This window comes from Mus caroli, unplaced genomic scaffold (assembly GCF_978045245.1).
Source record: "Mus caroli unplaced genomic scaffold, Mus_caroli_1 scaffold_17, whole genome shotgun sequence".
NCBI lineage: Eukaryota > Metazoa > Chordata > Mammalia > Rodentia > Muridae > Mus > Mus caroli.
Genome location: NW_028227272.1, coordinates 53,652,789 through 53,666,670, shown reverse-complemented (window position 1 = coordinate 53,666,670; position 13,882 = coordinate 53,652,789). Strand labels below are relative to the sequence as shown.

Here is a 13,882-nt window from a genome sequence, read left to right as displayed (position 1 = left end):
AGAGGCTGTCTTCGTAAGACAGGAAATGGGTGCAATATGACAAGTCAGCACAGGTAATATTTATATGGCAAGTTGCTCAGATCCCATGGTTTTGTAGGGAAAAAAATGATTGCTTTTTCCCCATTACCCATGGTAGAAAATATTTTCAGAAGATTCTGAGTCTCTTCACCCACACCCTGGCCCCCCATAATGCTCCTGTCTACTCCAGACAGATGCTTATCCTACGCTTCTAGTCCCTGCACCAGGGCCCAGCAACAGTTGCTCAGAGACTCAGGCTGACTAGGAACTATGTCCTTTGGCAATCCCGGATGTCATTCCTCTCCTTTCTTGTTTGACTCTCCTTTTCTATGCGTCAAATCAAGGTGTACCAAACAAATTTAAAAAATGACTTCAAGTTTCTTATTTCTACCAGGAAGTGGGGCAGTGCAGCACAATCAAAAATTTCCTCAAATAAGTAACAAGTTGCCTGGAAGTGAGGGACTTTTTTTTTTTTTTTAATTTAATTTAATTTTTTTTTTTTTTTTATATTTTTGGTTTTTCGAGACAGGGTTTCTCTGTATAGCCCTGGCTGTCCTGGAACTCACTCTGTAGACCAGGCTGGCCTTGATCTCAGAAATCCACCTGCCTCTGCCTCCCAAGTGCTGGGATTAAAGGTGTGCGCCACCACGCCCAGCGTTTAATTTTATTTTTAATTTCTGCAAAGTTAGTTGAAATAATTGTTAGCCTGTTTGGAAGTTCTCAGCCAGTTTAGAAACTGGGCTGGTGAAAAGAAAGCTATTTAAATATTATCAGTGGTGTCAAATTTTCACACACTTTATGTAATGATCTTGGTGAAATCATAAGATTAGAGTTTCAAACTGTGAAGGGGATTCTGAGAGGAAAGGAAGGTGTAGAGCTTTAAAGTCCTCAGTTAACTAGGAGTCCATCACAAAGACCAAGATCTTTGTCTACCTATGATGCTTTAGACACCAGAACTTCTCCTTAGATGGGATTTTTGTGTCACAATTTGACCCACACTGTCTAGGTACTATGCTATCCAAGCTTCCCACCAAAATATCACATCCTAGTGCCACAGTCTTACCAGTGACAGTGTCATTTAGAGGTTTTTCCCAGTCCAAGATGACAAATGAGGGGCAGCCTTCGACAGTGACCACAGTGAGGTTGGTGGGTGGGTTCTGTGGTGGGCTGGTGGCATTCCCCTCCGTGGCTTCCTCTGTAGGGAACCGTCTGACCGAGTCAGTGATGGAACAGGGCTTGTTTTCAGGCTTTGGGATATATCGCACATGGGGACCTATGAGTAGAAAGAAGGGGACTGACAGTTAGCCCGCTGGAAACTCGTGAAGAAGACGGAGGAGGTAACCTCGCTAAGTTTTATCACCTATGTGAAGGCTTTGGTGTCATATCCTGAGAAGGCATTTGAAAATAGAACTGAGGATGACTTAGAAACAAAACTGTTTTCTCTGGGGTATCTGATAGAGATGCTGTATTTATAGATGTACCTAGTGTTGATCTCTTTGGATATTGGTTCATTTTTTCAGAGTTGGTTCCTACCTCATAATTTGTAGGTAGTGAGTTTCAGGCAGTAAGAATGGGCACCACACTAAATGTTCTGAACAAAGCCAGACCTACAAGGACCAAGCAGTTCTGAATAATCAACTATATTTTAGAAATGAAATATCCACACACCCATCAAGATAAAAGTCACAGGAAAATATTGTCCGTGGTAGGAAAAAATCAGTCCTTTGAAACCAACCTAGAACTTGCACAGGGGCTAGAATATGACACAAGGAAAACATGGCAGTATAAAAATGACCCATGAAAGGAGATTTAAAAAATGACCCAAATTTCTAGAGATGAAAACTGTATATAAGATATAAACCACATAAGGTAAATGAGTGCACAAGAGACCAAAAGACAGAAGACAGTGACCTTACAGACATAGCACAAGACAGACAGACAGATAGGCAGAAGAGAGAGGGGGAGGAGAGAATGGAGAGAGGGAGAGAGAATGAATAGATAATGGGAATTGTGAGCTTTGAGAAACATTGATGAGTTCTCATATGGACATAATTCAAGTACCTGAGGTCGGGGAAGAGATGCATGAGCACAAAAATATTTTAAGAAATAATGACCTTAAATGACCTAAACATCTAAATCACAACTTCAAAGAGCTAAAAATCAAAACACCTTTCAAGAACAATAAATATGAAGATACCTGTACTGATCATAAGCTCCCCAAACTAGTGGAAAAGACACAGTATTTAAAGGAGAGACAGACAGACAGTGTAAAGACTGATAAAAGTGAATGTTACAGTAGGTCTCTCATTGGGAGAATGCAAAAAAAAAAAAAAAAAAAACCCATAATGGGGTCACATGTTCAATGCAGAATTAATAACCAGTGAAAAATACTTTAAAAAAAATGGCAAAATACTTGCTTTCAAAACCAGCAAGCCTACACTGTAATACAGTAGTTGAAGGAAAAGTTTCATTGGATGGGCGTGTCCTGCCTCCCACAAAAGGATAAGAGGTGTAAGATAGTAATGATGTCTATAAACAATATTTTACTCCAAGACTAAAAGTTATTTTACTTTAAAAAAGAAAGCAAATTTGTGTAATGGTTCTTGGCAGTAATAGTACAGAGCCAGGAGGGCAGAAAGGAGCTGTAGAAGCATACGTGTGTTAAGTGCCAGACTCTTCATTGTCGCTGGAAGGCAGATGGGAAGAAGTTAAGGCTCACCCTGTCAGTCCTCACAGAACAGCTGAAACAAGGAGTCATGAGGGAGAAGACACAGAAAGTAGAATCATAAACTTTAAGAAGAAAGAAGAAAAAAAGAGGGAGCAAAGAATATATATAGATCTATATAGAAAACAACTACCAAGATAAAAATTTACCCCTAAAAATATCAATAATAATTTGAAAGGGTCCATAAACTAGAAACAAAAAATAGCAATTGTCAGATTAGATGAGAAAAGTAAGACCCAGTGATATGATGTCTAAAAATTACAGTGCAAATATAAAGAGATTAAATTATGGTAAGAATAAAAAGGTGAAGAAAGGATGTAATTCAGAGAAAGCGTGACTGGATATGTAAATTTCAACAAGTCAGATTTCAGAGTGAAGATGTCCATTAGAAATAGGAAATGTCTTGCAGGATGAATCCAAAGATCAGTCAATCAGTAATTTATTACAATCACAAATAAGTTAAGCCTGCACCTCACCTCGATGAACTTAAATATAGAAAGAAAGGGACTGATAAAAACCTAAGTAAGAACTTAAAAGTGTGGCGTGTTATCCTAATCAGCGTGGAGTTCTTAGTAGACAGAAGGGACTCACAGGCACAGTGCAGTGCGCAGGTCATGTGACCACACAACAGGAAGGAAGCCACCTGCAGGGCAAGGAAAGAGGGCATTCCTTGCCTACAGAATTGTGAGAAAAATAAATTTACATTGTGAAAGCCACACCCAAGTCTGTGGAATTTTCTTAGGGTAGATCCAAAGAGTCAAATTAAAAGCATAATTATATATGCTTTGCATCTGTTAAAATGGAAAGGGCATTTTAAAACTGACTATACCAACTTCTGGTGAGGGTGGAGAAACCAGAACCCTTACCAACACCATCAGAAATGTCAGTGTGTGGAAAGATACAATGATGAAAAATGGTTTTGCGGTAACTTCAAACTTCATCTCTGCATCCATGAAAAATGGCCATGCTCTCCCCTTCTATTGGCTGAAGCTCGACTGTGAGACTGTTTTGGCCAATGTATGCTTGCAGATGTCACTTCAAAGGGATCTCAAAATGTGCCTATTTGGGTCCCACCTCCTTTACTTTGTATTATGGTGAGAATGGCATCTCCTGGGTCACTGCTACTCTTTGTCCCAGCACAAAAGGCAGGCATGCAGGGTCGACCTGAGGCTCACCCAGCAGAAGCAGGCTGCTCCTGCTGCCCAGCTGCCTTGCACAAATATGAGAAATTCATATGGTAGCAAGCTCCTACACTGTTTATAGCGTGAATACCTGACCTACCTACAGAATATTCCTTCCAAGAACCAAAAATACAGAGCCAGACATACCTATGAATCTGGGCTTCCCAAGGTGATCAGTTTCTTTGGTGGGACTTGAACTGAAGTCAGTTGTAGTACCTGAGAATGAAAAAAAAAAAAAGAATGAAAAACTTAATGAAATATAAATAAAAATTCATAACACATTGACAGAAACAGTATAGATGAAAGATAATATTCCTCCGAGATAAATTGCTTGTGGTTTGATTTCCCTTGCTATTCTTATAATACACTTTTATCCGAAGTAAAAACGTTTTTAATTGTGTTCTGGAGTGTAATAATGATGGATTAAAAATTATAATGATAAACTAATACTAATTAATAAATTGAAATATCTGTAGTTTATAGTAACAGGTAGTCAAAATTTTTTAATTTGGTAATTGGATAGTCTATATTTTTATTAAAAGAAAAAGAAGACTTGACATTTCTGTCTGCCAAGGACAGGAGCGTATTCTGTAACAAGAGGTTGACAATAATGATTTCTCTAAACCTGAAAAGACAATGATTCCTAAAATTGATGAAAACTGAGGACCCCAAACCAGGAATTCGCTCACCCCAATTTCAAGTACGCTAGCATCTCAGAGCAATGCGTCTAGTGAGATTGAACACACTAACCAAATTCTTCTTCTGAAGCAGGAGCAGTTGGTCCCTTTTGCTCTGCCCCTGGTCTCTCTGTGGCTGTCCCAATAGGTTTGAGTGTTGCCTTCAGGGGTGGGGAAGTTACCCGGCTGGAGGAAACAATTCCTGCAATTCAGAACCAAAGCAGTAAGGCTTTGTTAGGAGCAGCACCAACTTTCAAATTTATTTATTTATTCAATAAATGTTTATTAAGCACTTCACCATGTGGCTTGGCACGATCAGCCAGGCTTGGAGAGCAAGCAAGACCTGGTTCTCGACAGAGACAGATGCCTGAGCCAAGGATCTTGAAACATCACAGATATTGTGAAAGAACTACAGAAGGTCACAGAAGGGACAAAAAGAGGGAATGGTTATGTCTATGGGGAACGTGGGTATCAGTGGAGAAGAGTGTCTTGACACAAATGCCAATAAATGAAATGATCAGTAGGAAGCGAGAAGAGCTTCGGTCTGTGAATCAAATCAGGAAAACATGATTGTTGAGGGAGGAGAAAGCCCAGGCCCAGCTAAGCATGGAGGGTCAAGAAAAAGTAGATCATGGAAGAACTTGGGTATCATTCCTATGGATGTTATTTGAAGGTTAAAGGACTGTGAAAAGATTTCCAATAGTGAAGTGACACAAATGGATGATATTTCACTCGCCATAATGGGCTACCCTACCCATTTGGTGGGCTATGAAAGAAGCTGGGGGAGATGGCATGACCTTGCTTAGAGATGAACTGGTAGACCTGGAAGACATCCAGAGAAAGAGGACAAAGATCCCCAGAGCAATGCCCGGGGACCGGAACAGTGCTCCTCTGAGTTGCTATACCCAGCCCCTTTACACTAAAGCTACTTATCAACCTCTAAAATGGAATTCATCCCAAAGTCCAGTCAAGACTGAGTGTTTAGTAGAGTAAGAGTAATATAGAGTAGGTTTCCTATTCCTCCTGGGAAAAGAAGCTCTTCTTTGGCTACCAGTCAAGGGATACCTGCTGGACTTCCAGACTTGGGCTCAGTGTGCAATCATAGCTAAGTCAGGTAGATGGACCCCAGCCTTTCCCCTACAGACACAGGCCCTTTGTCCTAGAGGGAGTGGGTCACAGGAAAATGGCAAGCAAACCCAAGAGAAGTTGTGCTTTTCAGATTGACAGAATCCACTGGAAATGGGGTTAACATGTTCACCCTGACAAGCAAAGTGGGACTTGGAGGCCTCAGGAGATTTGGAGATAGGCAAGAAATGGTAGATGTCACACGGGGTCCAAGACTGTTAACAAGCACTGTGAGAGAGCCTCTGAATAAGTCCCAAACATCCAGTGGATTTCTGAGTCACCAGGACTATATACCACTGTAGGTACTAGGTGCTAGGTTTTGAAGTGAAATCCTTTTGATTAGAGGGGAATGGTGGGGCATGGAGACCTGTGAGCTGAGGCAATCCGAGAGATGGAGTGTGTTTATAGCTTCCCCTCAGGCTCACAGGTAGAGAGGCTGTGCCAGAGCTACACTTTCTGACAGAGAAGAACAAGGACATCATAAGCCCAAATGCAGGACCAGTGAACTGTGGCTGGAGCCACACAGCCTTGCCCATGGGATCTCCTGCAGGGGTGATCTCAGCACGCTCAGGCAGCCCCGTGACTCACCAGGAAGACCTGAACACAGTGCCACTCATGTCACAGCTGCTTCACATTACAGTTAAAGAGAATAACCCGGCCTCCTCATGAGGACCTCACTGGGCCTTGACCCAGAAAGGCCCAAGAAGCACCACCTAGAGACTGAATCCTCCTCTAGACAGTTGGGGGAGACCTAAAGCACTGAATCTCCACCTTCCTAATGCTACAACCACTTAATACAGGACTTCATGTCGTGGTGACCCCCAACCATAAAAGTATTTTCACTGCTACTTCATAACTGTACTTGTGCTACTGTGAGAAATTGTAATGTGAATATCTATGATTTTTCCAATGGTCTTAGATGACCCCTTCAGAGGTTGTTCAACCCCCAGGTTGAGAACCATTGACTTTGATTCATGAAACATCCTAAAACCATTCTCATTATCTTGTTTAAAAAAATGATCTCTCTCCCTTCACTAAAACCCTTTACATGTTCTCCTTTCATAGCTGACTGTAAAACTTTTATATAGTTTCAATTTACCTAGTCTTTAGGATGTTAAGCTGTGGAAACGGAGGGAAGACAAGGAACACACAGTTTGCTAGCAGAGTCCCAAGTGGAGGGAGGTGAAGCTGTTTTTGAACTGGATCAGTTATCACTGGTTCTTAATTCCATTCATCTATTTATTCAGTTAAGACTATCAAATTTCCTCTATATTTTCAGCACTCAACTGGCCTCTGGAGTTTCAGAGAGAAGACACCAAGAGCTGTCATCACAGAACTCACAAGCTCTGAGAGGAAGATTAAAAATAAAAATAGGACAAAACCATTTGGGTTTTTGTTGTTGTACCAAAGATATATACCAAGAACCACACAGAGTACAGTGGCAGTGCTAAGATTTTTTGTGGAGCTAGAAGATGGATGCTGTATATGAAAATGCAGGTCTGGTAGGACCATTCCTTGACAGCATGAACCTAGAAATGGAAGTAAGACACAGCCTGAGTGCTCACATATCTTCGCAAGCACTATAATACTGCCAATAGCAAGAAGGTGAAGTCAGTGACAGGATGTCATATTTTCCACTCTCCCTGAGGATTTGGCAATGCACAGCACCCCCTACTTCTACTCTGAACTCACCCACCATTGAAAGCCAAGTAACCTTCTCGCTAGGCTCCAAGCATGCGGATATCTCAGTAACTAACTGCTCTGGATATTGAGGGATGGCTTCTTTCAGCCTATCTACTCTGCAAAGCTGTGGATAACAGCATCCAGTCTTTGTGGCCAACACAAGCAAGCATCTGTCACGTGTGCAGTGGCTTGTTGGGTTGGCTATTAAAATGCAGTCAAGAAGAGAGAAAAGAGGCAAGCGAACATACCTGCACTTCCTGGCTTCCCGGTGACATTATTCGGTGGTAAAGGCCTTCTCTGTGGAGGCACAGGTGGAGGGGATGTATACCTATGTGGTATGGGTGGACGACGAGTCCCTGAGACTGAGCCTAAAAGATATTAAAAAGTCAGTACTTACAACAACAAGTGGGTAGGGAAGTGGGGGGCGGTATGGGGGACTTTTGGGATAGCACTGGAAATGTAATTGAAAAAAAAATCAGTTTGAAATAACTGCTCCTTTATAAACAGCAGAATAGCAGTTGGATGCTAAAATATTTCATATTTTATAGAAAAGTGCCTCTAAACTTACACTAGTCAAATATTTATGGATAATGAATCACATTAGCATTTGTAAATCATCTCCTGGAACTTCAGATATAATATGTAGACATGCATGACTTGGAACATCTTTCCTCTGGAGATACAACAGAAACATATAATAAACAGATAGAATAAACCGATGAACTTTATCGTTCCCAATTGTCTGAAGTTGTGAACCTACAAGTCATTTTATCATTTCGACTTTGAAGTGTTTAGCATATCTATAATTTTTCTTTTTGTGGGTGTTTCACACTATCCCTTAACTCTAATACATAGTTATAATTAAACAACGTTTGAACTTCTCAAATTATACCAAATAGCACGGTGGCAGCCTCGGGAATGCTGTGACTGTGAAGCAACTGCAGAGTTGAAGTGTGCAAGGATTCCTAGCCAGGGGACATGACTGGGAGCCAGGTTTACCATGCCCTTTGCTCACCTGCCCACAACCTCTGTTGCAGGGTTCCAGCCCAATAAATGGTACAGTTTTAAACCCTGTTTGCCTAGAAGGCAAAGGAAAGTAGCATTTTATTTTATTTTTACTTATTTTAAACCCTGTTTGCCTAGAAGGCAAAGGAAAGTAGCATTTTATTTTATTTTTACTTTTTATAGTTTGTTTAATAGAGTCTGTTTTGCAGGATGGTTGGAAAAGTTAATGGTGTCTGGCGCAACTCACCGTATGTTTAAGCCATTACAGCTTTAAAGTGTATTTCTTTCTTTGCATTATTTGTGTTGATTTTAAATCAACAAGAAGAATTCTCCACCCAGGAAAATACCATATCACTTTAAGGTATTTTCAAGGCTGTTAGAGACAACGAAGAAAGAGGTTGGAAAGATAGGAGAGAGGGAGGGGGAGGAGAGGGAGGAGAGGGAGGAGAGAGCCTGCCAGCGTACTTGCTTAGGCGAGGATGGCCATATAAATACGAATGCATGAGAGCGTCTCTCACAGCATCCTTTTAAAGAGTAAAGAGTCTGGACTGTCAGCTTCATATGTCTATTACATACACCTTACTCTTAATACAGGAACATAAATCATTTCAGGTCAAATTATATCATGATGACAAGAGCGAAGCTTGAAAAACTAAAAGGTCTACAATCCAGTGGCTTTATACCACGTGACCACGGCGGCTCCTCAGAATACTATAGGAAGCAACCATTAGGTTAGTATTCCCTGAATGGTATTAAAAGAATTTAATTTGTCCTTTCTTTCCCCAACTATGGAATGTTTCTCTAGCTGCTGGTCTACTGCTTATGTGGTTCTCACATACAGGAACCATGCAGATAGAATTCATCATTCGTCATTGTGGTTACTGCGAAAATTTGAGCTAAGGTTCCAGAGGGTCCACAACTTATGCCTTACCTGGTTTTCTTGTGGCATGTGAATCCACTGATGCATTTCTCCCAGTACTTGGTGGCTTAGGTGCTTGCTTGGTTCCTAGGGACAGAGACAATTAACAGGCATAACAGTGAGCATTCTTTGTCATGGGCGTTTTATAAGTGTTGTCTGGGAAAAGGTGCATTTCTTTCATAAACACTGGTACTTTTGTGCTCATTTTAATCGTCTTCTATTATCCAGACATAAAGATACTAAAGGCCTACATTCATTGGTTCTATATTTCTCTGTAGAGCTGGCACTGGGCTGTGGTTTGGGGTTTTGTCATAATTTCCCATGGCATTAATTCTGTGCTGGCTGCCTGGGAGGTATTGCTTCACCAGACAGATTTTACCAAGGGTGAATTGTCACCTTCTGCCAGTCTTCATGAGTACATTTTGTGGTTAAAAAGATAATTTCCTCCAATTCCCCAATGCCCATAGAGAAACCTTAGAAATCCAGTGTGGTTGGGTTTATATTTATTGAACTGGCTTTAAAAAATATTCCTGTGCAGGTCTGGTGTATTGAGATCGTGGAGGCTATGAATGATCTTTACCTTTGGGGGTTGTAAAATAGTCCAGGCTTGGCATAGAATGCTAAGTTGCCATTTGTAGGAAACCAGTTCGAATTTGCTTTGTGCGATATTTTTCTCTCCCATCTCCCTCAGACATAGTAGTTTTCTGGCCATTCACCTAAGTACCTCAGATAGGCTTTGGGAAGCTTCTCAGGATGCAGGGGACCAGGGTGACTCACCGCAGCTTCGTGGTACTGATTTTTTTTAAAAATTATCTTTGCTTTCTACAATTTTATTTTGAAATTAAAATACAATTATATAATTTTCCATTTCTTTCTTCCAGTTCCTCTCATGTACTCTACCCCACCTTGATCTCTCTCAAATTCATGGCCTTTGGCTTTTTTCCCTTTAATTGCTGTTGCACACACATATACAATACGCACACACATACACACACACTGCTAAATATGTGTGTATATATATATTCATATATATTCACATATGGAAACACATATGTGATGTATGTGTGTGTGTGTATGTGTATATGTATACCTGCCCAGTCTGTTTAATATTACTTGCATGTGTGATTTCAGGGCTGATTCTTTGGTATCACATATCCAAATATGAGGCAGCTCTTCCTGGAGGAAGGTTATTTCATTTTCCATATTTCTTAGTTGCTTGTAGGTCTTTGATGAGGGTTGGGGCTCTATGAGATTTTCTTCTTCCATGTGGATCATGTTTGTTGGTGTCATCTGTGTTTAGGCAGCCATATTGGTGATGCTTCCTGTCTGATATGTGCTTCCTCTTCCCATTCTTCCTCCTCTTCTTCTTTCTCCTCCTCCTCCTCCTCCTCCTCTTCCTCTTCCTCTTCCTCTTCTTCTTCTTCCTTCTTCCTTCTTCTTCCTTCTTCTTCCTTCTTCTTCCTTCTTCTTCCTTCTTCTTCCTTCTTCTTCCTTCTTCTTCTTCCTTCTTCCTCTACCTCCTCCTCCTCCTCCTTTTTAGGACAGGGTCTCATTATGTAGCCTTAACTGGCTTAGAGCTCACTGTGTAGACCATGCTAGTCTCAAACTCATAGAGATTAGTCACTAGCCTCTGGCTCCTCCCGAGTGTGGAGATTAAAGGCTGTGCCACTATTCCTGTCTCTGACAATTTTTATTAAGAACCGGAACAGTCTTTGGAATCTAAGTAGGGAATCTCACCTCAGAAACAATCATCCTAAAAAAGAAGCCATGCGCTGACAGCTTGATGGTAGTTTGCATAGTAAAGATAAGAGACCATATTTAATGTGCCAGTTTGTACATTCACAATGACAACCACAGTAACTGAATGCCAACAACTCTGATTTCACAGTTATGTCTCGGAGAACTTAAAAAGGCAATTATTTACATTATGTGTGCAATGATTTAAAGACATTTAACGTGCAGGCAGATATACTGATCCCAGATGGTTTTGCTTATTGTAGTTTGACTGAGAATGTCTCCCATCGGCCTTGTATTTAGACCCAGGGTACCTTGTTTGCTTATCGTAGTTTGACTGAGAATGTCTCCCATCGGCCTTGTATTTAGACCCAGGGTACCTTGTTTGCTTATCGTAGTTTGACTGAGAATGTCTCCCATCGGCCTTGTATTTAGACCCAGGGTACCTTGTTTGCTTATCGTAGTTTGACTGAGAATGTCTCCCATCGGCCTTGTATTTAGACCCAGGGTACCTTGTTTGCTTATCGTAGTTTGACTGAGAATGTCTCCCATCGGCCTTGTATTTAGACCCAGGGTACCTTGTTTGCTTATCGTAGTTTGACTGAGAATGTCTCCCATCGGCCTTGTATTTAGACCCAGGGTACCTTGTTTGCTTATTGTGGTTTGAATGAGAATGTCTCCCATCGGCCTTGTATTTAGACCCAGGGTACCTTGTTGGTGGTGCTGCTTTAGGGCAAGGTTATGGAACCTTTACGTCGCAGCGCTTTGATGGAAGAAGGGTGAGTTCTGACACCTATAGCCTTGTCCTCCTCCCTGTATTCTGTGTTTCCTGTGTGTGGTGGTTGCAACGTGATCACGCAGCCCCTGCCCGTCTCCATGCCTTCCCACCACTATGAACATCTAGGCCCCGAAAACAGGCGGGACACACAGTCATTCTCCTGGTTTGTTTTGGCCATGGTGTATTTTTCACAGGAACTAAAAGTAACGTACACAGAGGTTGGTGCCGTAGAATGACGTTGTTGCTGTGAAGGACCCAACCCGGTTGATTTTTGGAGGAATGAGAAAGGCTTTGTAATTTTCTTCTAGAAAAGCTGTTCCTATGCCTGGGGTACTGTAGGGTCAGGGAACTAGATCATGCAACTGATTATTCTGTAAATGGCATAAAAGCACAGAAAAAAAATACGTCCATAGGTTTGGTGAGGTTTGATTTACCATAATTTCTCAAAGGTAACACACAGAGATACAGACAGACAGACACACACACACACCCACCCTAGAATGCCAGTAAGCTATGTGTTCTTTGAGTAGATCTTATAAGCCCTTCTCTAAATATTTTGTCCTTCAAAAACAAAATATTTAATTCTAGTACTGTCTAAGCACTCCGTATATTTATAACTTGATTTGAGCTTCACAAAGCTTCTGTGTGAAATATAATATCCAGGACCTACACATGAGGAAACCCAAGGCCATATTCAACAAGCTGCCCAAGGTCTACTAGGACTCAGAATTGCGTGCTCTCAGCTTCGAAGCCTCTTTCTCAAGCACTGAGTCCTCCTATTGGCACCTTCTTCTGCTCCTCACACTGCTTCTAAGTGACTACAGCCTATATATCATCTGCTGAGAGGGCTATGGTTCCACCCTATATGAGAGTTAATGACTTTGGCTAGGGAGCATCTGTCCTGAAACCATGCCATGCCACCATCTTGTGGCACTCCCAAACAAATAGTTGCAGGCTCTCAGCAGTTCCTTATAGGGCAAACACAGATCCACTAACCCCAGCATGGGTACAGGCAAATGCCTGGAAGCAAAAGGTAAGTTGGAGATTAAAGAGAAAAGGGAGGAAGGGACATGGGTCTGAGCAAGTGGTGAGAAGAAGGGAGAGAAACTGGAAGGAAGACTACATTAGAGCAGAGTGATTTTCAGCTTCACTAATGCTGAGAACAACCATTTAATACAATCCCTCATGTTGTGGGGACCCCCAGCCATAAAGTTGTTTCATTGTTACTTCATAGCTACTATTATGAATCTTAATGTAAATATATGATATGCAGGATTATCTGATATGTGGCCACCCCCAAGGGTGGTCTATTTATATCAGTAGATATAAATCAGCAAGTCAGCAGTACATCAGCCCTTCAAATCCAGCCCATTATCATTGGAATCATTGGAAAGGGCCCTGAGAACATTAGCTCTTGGGCTCACTCGAGAGAGCTGGAGACAGGCAACTAAGCCCTAGGCTTGATAAACCAGCGAACATGGGCAATTTAAGGTTGAAGGAAGCACAGAATCATAAGAAGGAGAAAACTTTTAAAAGGAAGCCAGTATAAGACACTGTAGCGAATGGGTCCTGTGGAATGCCTATCAGGCAATCTAGCCCTGCCGGTGGGCTGGATTCTTTTCCCTTAAACAGGATTAATGGATATATATGCTAAAGGGCAGTTTCCTCTCGAGGCACCAAGACTGGAACCTCAGTGTGGCCCACCATTGCCATATGGGAGTTTTCCAGAAGTCTACAGATTTACGTAATTCATCACTTAGCAATTTCTTATCCAAGATGAAATAATGATTCAGGGTATTTCTAACCATAGTAACAAAACCTTTGCAAACAAACTTGTTGGATTTCCAATGGTATCAGGGGAAATCTATTTTCAATGAATCAGTGACTCTACCCCCTGTGATGAAAAGGGTTGATATTATGGAGGACAGTTCTCTGTGCTTTTGCCTCCAAATATTAGCACCTAGCTAAAAGTTCTTGAGCAATAATCCAGCAGCCTGGAAGAGTTAGCCACATCCTAGGAAAACACATACCTCACCC

The 13,882-nt window shown here is 41.4% G+C and overlaps 1 protein-coding gene across 7 annotated transcripts in view; it reads right to left on the bottom strand.

The window, feature by feature from the left end:
• The window catches only part of Abi3bp (ABI family member 3 binding protein), a 217,080-nt gene that overhangs the window by 12,480 nt on the left and 190,718 nt on the right, over positions 1–13,882 (bottom strand). For all 7 annotated transcript variants that reach the window (XM_085832338.1, XM_085832334.1, XM_085832336.1 and 4 more), the window contains 5 exons: positions 9,346–9,420; positions 7,658–7,777; positions 4,675–4,803; positions 4,072–4,140; positions 1,082–1,291 (listed from right to left, as the gene is read on the bottom strand). In XM_085832338.1, the coding sequence (XP_085688464.1) occupies positions 1,082–1,291; positions 4,072–4,140; positions 4,675–4,803; positions 7,658–7,777; positions 9,346–9,420 (603 nt within the window). The remainder of the gene's footprint in view (positions 1–1,081; positions 1,292–4,071; positions 4,141–4,674; positions 4,804–7,657; positions 7,778–9,345; positions 9,421–13,882) is intronic.